The 8,346-nt window shown below is 37.9% G+C and overlaps 1 protein-coding gene across 1 annotated transcript in view; it reads right to left on the bottom strand.

Annotated features, from left to right (window-relative positions):
- The window catches only part of pth1r (parathyroid hormone 1 receptor), a 45,478-nt gene that overhangs the window by 3,909 nt on the left and 33,223 nt on the right, over positions 1-8,346 (bottom strand). Inside the window, exons 6-12 of the mRNA XM_085253932.1 lie at positions 7,770-7,953; positions 3,220-3,373; positions 2,759-2,819; positions 1,852-1,918; positions 1,608-1,702; positions 439-580; positions 61-102 (exon numbers count right to left, since the gene is read on the bottom strand). Coding sequence (XP_085110058.1) covers positions 61-102; positions 439-580; positions 1,608-1,702; positions 1,852-1,918; positions 2,759-2,819; positions 3,220-3,373; positions 7,770-7,953 — 745 coding nt within the window. The remainder of the gene's footprint in view (positions 1-60; positions 103-438; positions 581-1,607; positions 1,703-1,851; positions 1,919-2,758; positions 2,820-3,219; positions 3,374-7,769; positions 7,954-8,346) is intronic.

The following is an 8,346-nucleotide window of genomic DNA, read 5'->3' as shown; positions in this document are numbered from 1 at the left end:
TTTTTTATGCATAAAAGCAGAAGTAAAAATGTGTAAAAGGCAACATTTCTGAGTTCTTACCTCTCCATTACAAAAGCAGTATATAATTGCCACTAGGAATCCCTGCAATATAGAAAACAGTGATTTTTACTCCCATTATCCGTGAGTGAAATATCTTTGCAATGCACTTTAATTTAACATTTTAGCTGTAAAATTTGGCATTTTGTTTGATATTTTCAGTCATCAGCTACTCCTGTTGTTCTTTTAATCTTGATTAGGATCTAACCATAACTCAAGAACTAAACAATAAGCAACAACTGGACATTCACTAACTGGTTTTTGGTGATAAGGTTAACCCTTAGGACATTTAAAATCCTGAAAAATCACGCCTATTAGATTTTTTGAGCACATCATTATTTATATCAGAATAAAATGAAATTTTCATCACAGGATTTTTACCTGGAAGGAGTTTGAGAGCATCTCGTAATGCATTTGGATCAACCATGGAATCCCATGCACCTCTGTATATGGCATGGCAATGAATATGATGTAGTGGACGCCAAACAGAGGCATCAGCACCAGCGTGGACTTCAACAGTTTTCTGTAACATTCAAAATCGTAACACAATACTTTATAAACATCTCATTTTGATAGATCAACAATAAAGATGAGTTGGTGGATTGAAGGTTAAAGTCATTTGTTAGCAAAAAATAAATAAATACACAAATCAAGCTTAATTTCCAGCTTTTTACATGCAAGGGTTTGATGATTTTTTTGATGATATTTGAAATCATTTGAAATTGAATGCTGAACAGTGCAGAACAGTTGGAATGCAATTTGAAGATGACCTTGTAGTCTGTGTTGAGAATTTCCCACGTTTAATCTCCCTGTGTTTGTGTGGGTTTTCTCCCACATTTGTAAGACTTAGGCTATGTGGGGAAATTCACTGCAGATAAAAGTGTGTCGTTTAGGGTTAGGTGTGTTTGTACGTGCACTGTGATGGACTAGAAACCTGTCGAGTATGTTCCCAGGATTTATTTTACTTTGACAGTTGGGATAGACTGTCACCCCGAGAAGCATAAGTGATTACAAAAATGCATTATATGGACAAAGGTGCGTACAGGAGCTGCTCTCCCATGAAGTTCTGGGCGCACAATTTTTGTGTTGATGTTAATGCCAGAGGAGGTTGCGAGCTCTGCAGTTACAGAGTCAGCAGAGCTGTGGTGACTTTTACGCACTAAACCCTGCTCTGTAACTTTACTGTGGTTGCTGTGGTTCCTCAGCTCTTCCACTTTGCAGTAATATCACTTGCAGTTAATCGCAAATATCTAGGAGGAAAGAAATGTCACAAACTGACTTGTTGCAATGGTGACATACTATTACAGTACCGACCCATTAATTCACAAATGCCTGTAAAGGCAGACTGCATGGCTAGATGCAGTCTAGCCATGATTTTACAAAGAGATGTGGCCCAAGACTTTTGTCCATATCGTGTGCATCTCATGATGTAGCTAAATGTTACCTTTGCTGGTTGCAGCATTAAATTTCAAATGAATCGTAACATGACTCAGAAAAGAAAATATTGAAAAAAAGAAATAATAATTTTGCACTTCGCTAGTACGCAGCACCTGTACTGTTGTCTGGTGTCACACCTTCTAGCATTTGTTTCTCGCAGTTTAGTTGCCAGGACTCGGACGATGTTCAGAAATAGCAGAAAATTAATCTGAAGAGGAAATAGAAACATAATGTTAGAATTAGATGTAATTGGAATCACTGAAAGGTGTCTTATCCATCAGCTGTGATGCCACAGGTGCAGCGAAACACTGTCATTTCGCACACGGTAGGGGAAAGTTGAAATCAGCACGTACTCACCACTACAGCAACCACGATGGGCATTTGATATATCCATTTAAAATTGCCTGCGCTTAGGTTCCAACACCTGTGATAGACAAATAATAACAAGGCATCAATAAACAAGTGATATGACAACCTTCTTTGTGGGGGGGGGGGGTATTGTTTTCTGCCATCATGTCGGATATACAGAAAGGGCACAAACACAACATCAGGTCATGTTTTATGGCTCTCAAAGAACTTTAAGATTTGCAAGGCTTTGAAATAACAAAATCTGCTCTTTTTATTTGGAATTAAAAGTTCACTTGACCCCAGATGTCATTTCAAAGATTTATAGACAATGCACAATGACAGCATTTGATTTAGGTTAAGTATGGTATTAACCATAGGCCGGTTTTACTGCTAGATTTTAAGCCATATGGATATTATTATGTTTACTCAGTTTCCCAAATATATTGCAAAGGTACATATTGTGGTTATCATCATGTATGGTAGGTTTTTTTGCTAAAAAAAAAAAAAACAATAAAACAACCCAGACAGGAGGCAGAAATGTTCTGCTGCTCTCTCACCGACAGAGAAGAGAATTATGTGGTTTAGTTCCACTCTACAGCTGCTGGATACTAGCTTAGTCGCGAGCTCCCAGCTGCAGAAACTTCATGTTTTACTGTGGTACAGGACCAATGTGGACACTGCAGATAATGGTAGTTGGAGGTGGTTGAAGTTCTGCCCGTCTGGTTTGGGAGTTTTGGCAGTTTTGACCCAGGTGAAGTTGCCCATTTGTAAATCGAATTTGAATACATGATTTTTGGCCACTTTAAGCTTTATTGGACACACTAATACCAAATATGTGCGGTTAATTCATACACAACTGTACACACACACTTAATGGGAAAGTAGTGAAACTAAATTGCTTCTATGGATCACTTACTCTGTGTCTGCAAACATGGCTCTCACAGTTGCCCAAATGGTTACAAACACAGCTGGTACACCTGCAAAATAAAATAAAAAATGTCTAACTTGGTATCATAAAAAATTTATCAAAAAGACAAAAAATAATTTGCTCATGTGAGAAGAATCCGGGTAGCACAGCATCCACATTGTATGCGCTGTGCTTATGACATTTATACGCACAGTGTGTACAATGCAGGAACTGTAAAGCCCATATTCAAAATCATTTTCTTTTTTTTTTCTCCAGATGAGTCATTCTCCATTGTCCTTTCTTATTCATGAGAATTTCATCAGCAGATATGGAAGTACCTCAAAGTGTTCCAACTTATTTGCATGCTAATTACACCATCAAAAATTTAATTCCTTTGATAAGAGCTGCGTTGCAGGTCAATGGATCTACTGAACATGCAAGTACAATGTAAATTAAGCAAGCAAACTCACCCCATCCAATCACAGTAAATCCCCACAGGCACTTTCTATTGGAGAAGAAGGTCATAAAAATGAGACTGTGGAGGTAGAGACCCTCCACGAGAATCCAGTAGTAATTAGTTGCCAGGAAGTACATAAACAAGGTCACGACCACCTTACAGGTAATCTATAGAGAGAAGAAGAAAAGAAGCAACAGATTTAAAGTTTAAACACATACCTTATAACTCTAACATACACCTATGGTACTCTGATTTCAGCTACAGGTGATAAACTAGAAGGGCACTTTCAATAGGTTTTTATGATGACACTGACATGGATTGTGGGCCTCTACAGTTTTCTCATGTCAGCGCTGGTTTCCTATGTGCCACAGAGCTGAATATCAAATACTGCTTGGTTTAAAGGCCACTGGAAGGTTTGGGTCCAAAATACATTTCACGCCTGCTGATACATTATGGACCATTCACGCCTCTCAAGTTGTCTGGGTACGGTTTTACTCGCTATCCCCCAGGGTCAGGACTAAGCATGGAGAGGAAGAATTTGGTTTTTATGCATCACACAGCTGAGCAGAAAAACACTTTGCACATGTATTTCACGAGACAGCTGAATATGAGCAGGGGAAACTGATCTAACATTGCAAACAAAGTCCTGCACACTGTCAAAATTGCATTGAGAAATGAATATATTTTTGCAATACTGTGCATCAGCGCTGAAATGAGCTCCCAAAAAATCCAGATAAGATGAAAAAAACTCAGCAGGACTGCTCCACTGAAAGGTGCAAAACAATATGGCTTATGTTACTCATGTTCAGATTATTCACCACAGGCATGATTATTTTTCAGGCAGGATTCACTCCTGCTGCTTTTCGCCACACCGCTAATTGTTGAGCAACTTTAGAGGCACGAACGAGGTTAAAATCTTGTTAGCTGACCTCCAGCTAGTATAAACATGAATGATATATTGGCAATTTACAACTCTGATAGTGTCAGAAAAATGAAGACTCTCTCACCTGGCATTTCATTAGGTATACCTGTTCAACTGCTTATTATTGCAAATCAGTCAATCACATGACTGCAACTCAATGCATTTAGGCATGGAGATATAGTAAAGATGACCTGCTGAAGGTCAAACTGAGCATCAGAATGGGGAAGAAAGGTGATTTAAGCGACTTTGAATGTGGCATGGTTTTTGGTGGCAGACAGGCTGGTCTGAGTCGTTCAGAAACTGTTGATCTACTGGGGTTTTCCGACAAAACCATCCCTCGGGCTTATGGAGAACGGTCCGAAAACGGAAAAAAAATCCAGTGAGCAGCAGTTCTCTGTGTGGAAATGCCTTGGTGAAGCCTGAGGTAAGAGGAGAATGGCCAGACTACTTTGAAGTGATAGGAAGGCAACAGTAACTCAAATAAGCACTTGTTATAACCAAGGTATGCAGACGAGCATCTCTGAACGCACACCGTGTTAAGCCTTGAAGCAAACGGGCTACAGTACTCTAGCCCACATCGATCTCTAATCACATTTTCTTGTCTGTAATTACTGCAGATTGGTTAGCACACAAAGTGCTCACAGATCCTTGTGATGAAGGATGGTTCTGAACAAAATAAAGACTTTTACTGGGAATCATGGGACCTCTTTCTTTTTCTCTAAGTGCGGTCACAGCAGCTCGAGAGGAATCTTCGTAGATCTTCTGACTAGCCTCAGTGAGAAATGTAGCCAGACAATGTGACAATTATTTACTCATAGCAGAACAGCTTTATGAGATTTCCCCATCTTCAGGTGTTCCTTTTCTTTAGGACTGTTAGAGAAATTGGACATATTTTGACAGCTGGGTCATATGTTGTGAAAGCATGGGCAAATGTAATGTAGTTCAAATCTTGAATAACACATAAAAGTTTCTCATTATCATTAGATGTACCTCAGGAACATCTAAATTTGCAGCGCTACTGTCATTGCACCCACCCAATGGGAAAATACTGCTCTGAACTACATCTGTAACCGAGTTACAATGCCATTTTGTTACTGTGGAAACAACACATTTTGCTCATGGATCACTGTGTGAGTTTAGGCTCATTACTGTATATGTTGGTTTTTTAGCCAGACTCTTTTTCTGATAAAAAATAACATGTCTTTTTTTTTTTTTACGGGTGGGGGGGATGAGAAAATTTCTGAAAAAACAAACAAACTGGGGCGAGTAGTTACAGAGATATGACTCCTTCCCAGACATAACCCATAATAGGGTGCTAACAATCCATTGTACGCATTTGAGCATTAATGGATTGCTGTTAAATTTTGTTGGTCCCCAGAGGGCGTGGATCAATTTCCTCCCACCACCAGCAAGTATACGTTTTCACTTATTAAGAAAGCTTCAGGTCTCAAGCGTCGTGGCCATCTGCCTTTCCCATTATAGGGTTGAGATTCTTGATTACAAAATTTAGCAATTATTAGATTATTAGATGGGTATCAGTGGAATTACAGACAAAAAGAGGTTAGCGTCTACCACGACTGGCTTTGGTAATCTTTTGATTTTTTTTTTTTTTTTATCTAGTACCTTCATAAGTTTCCATGTGATCAGTAATTGTCTATTTATTTATTTGTTTGATTATTTTGATCATTTCTAAATATTTAAATAAAATTGAATTGAATAGAACTGAGTTTGTTTATTTTTAACAGGGACAGTGTACATTAATAAACATTGCTGTAATTGTACTAGAGTTAGCAACAGGTTAATATTCATCACCTGCAAACTAACAGCATTTCTGTTAACCTCTGCTGTGTTATGTTTGTACTGTAAATGAACCAAAACATCATCATGCTAGCGAGTTAAGACCAGATGATAAGTCTGGTAAATATGCTGCATGTTAAATATGCAGATTAAAAGCATGCAGACAGCACATACAGAGTCCACTGTGGAGTTTTTTCACAGCATCTGCGCTTCATAGTTACGGTGTTATATGGTCGACCAATGGATTATTATTGCAGCTTTCTGAAATGCGTCTGTTTTATTAAAACATTCAATTAAATAATAATTTAATTAAATGTTTGACTTCTTTTTATCTATATATATTTCTACCACAAATAAAGAGAATGGATGTAGTTCACTGGCTTAACTCAGTTCTTACGCAATGTCTAATTATCAGTCCCAAGCGCACTAATTCACAAATGTTGTTCCTGTGTTATTCGCAGCCTCTTATTTTCTGTGTCCATCCCAGTGTCTTAATCCATTATCTGTATTTGTGTGGAACAAAGCTTTTGAACCCACTGTTTCAAAGTCCTGAGTGAAAATGTTTTATTTCATGCACAGAATAAAGTTTTGAAACTAAGTGCGTTATCACCATGCAACATACGGGAAGCACATTTTATATGTGAATGATCGGTGTCTCTCATGCCAATTGTATTAATCTTTAAAAGCAATGTAACATAAATGTATCAATAGACTACCAACAAAATTAACCGCAAACACTAAAGTTGGGACTCAAAGCACAGAGTACTGCACACAACTCAAAGGACGAGCGAGTGTTGTGTCTACAATTAACTTGCACTTAGCAAAGAACCAATTTTAAACAGTATCATTAAACCCATAATTTCTTTCCATTTCTTTAGCTGAATATACAAACAAAAAGTACGCACATAACACAGTCTGACAGGTATTTTTGAACCAACAGGTGATTCCCAAAGCTGAAAACTTGACATATTTCAACTGGTTTGCAGTGTGTCAAAAATTCTGCAGCAATATCTTCACAGAGAACAGAACAAGCATACAAATAGGAATTTTGGAATCTCTTTAAGAAGCCTCGGGGACTATTCATGAAGACTACTTAAAGTTTGAGTAAGAGAGCTCAGACTGAGTTGAGCTTCCATACATCCTTATTAATAAAGTGCAATAAGTTGCTGCACCTAATTCCAATTTTGCTATAAAGAAGAAGGCTTTGCATTATATACACATATTCAGCCTGTGATTTATGCAGGAGCGTCAGACCTTTTGTGATCGGACTGGTCTGTGGTTCAGACCTTACATTTTCTTTTTCTTAATTAAGAAAATAAGTGGTTGAAAAAGGTTATTTGCTCCATACATAAAATGATGAATTATGCCAGAGTACACACACCTAAGTTCCCTCATTGTGTCACACACAATATTTCACTTACTAAGCAGTTTGAATACAGTATAAGTCACTTTGCAGAGATACAGAGGATGAAAGATATCCCTAAATATATAGTGTAAATTGTTTGTGTATTAAAGCATCCGTGAAAAGTACACAGTCTTTACAAATTTTTTCAGACTTGACTCTGTTCAGGAAAGCCAAGTCCTGGCCTAGTAAAACCTTGGCACGGTGACAAGCAGTACAGTTTATTTGCTGCAGTACTGGAAAAGCAACTGAGACTCCTGCAAAACTTACCTAACACTTCCCATGCGGAAACACAACTCTTCACACCAAGCAACACTAATCAAATTATGTGTACACGTAAAGCAAACAAATCCTGACATTATATTTTTTTGTGAGTACTGCACGTTCACTGACTACGACAACAACTTTATCTGCTGCTTCCGTTTCTATTTGGTTTACTTACAAAATGCGTTTTGTCGGTTTGTGAGGCTTCAGAAATAGACTTGATGTCTTCCACACTGACTCCTTCCATGTCTAATGTCGATCCGGAGTAGAGAACAACGTCTTTTACAAAAATGCTTATAGCTCTTAGCATGTAGGACACAAAGAGGTGCATGTGGATGTAGTTCCTGGTACAGTGTAACCGTCTAAAAAAGAGAGAGAGAAAAAAAAGAGTGGTATGGTCAAATATCAGATATGTGAGAAATTTTTCCTATTTTTCTTTTTTTTAGACAGTTGGTACACCTCAATGTTAAGTTTGTGCTCGACTTTTCACACGCACACAAACAATACGCATCTTAATTAGAGCCAGCTGAATTCCACGCTGACTACAACACATTCTCAAGAATTAGGAGCTTGAAACACACAAATATTAAATCGTTACACTCAAAGTGAGCAGTAAAAACGAAATTGCAAGCATGTGTTGAAAGGGATCCAAATTTGCTTCCACGAAAGCACAAGTTTATCAGTCAAAAATTCTTCATTCTTAACATTTGTAGAAATGTTAACATTTGCAACTGTGAAGTGATTCTGGCACTGTG

This window comes from Mchenga conophoros, linkage group LG18 (genome assembly GCF_057382185.1).
Source record: "Mchenga conophoros isolate Kocher_MC1m ecotype Shallow Benthic linkage group LG18, M_conophoros_male_GT1.1, whole genome shotgun sequence".
Lineage (NCBI taxonomy): Eukaryota > Metazoa > Chordata > Actinopteri > Cichliformes > Cichlidae > Mchenga > Mchenga conophoros.
The sequence above is the reverse complement of the archived record's forward strand: the minus strand, read 5'-3'. Positions and strand labels throughout refer to the sequence as shown.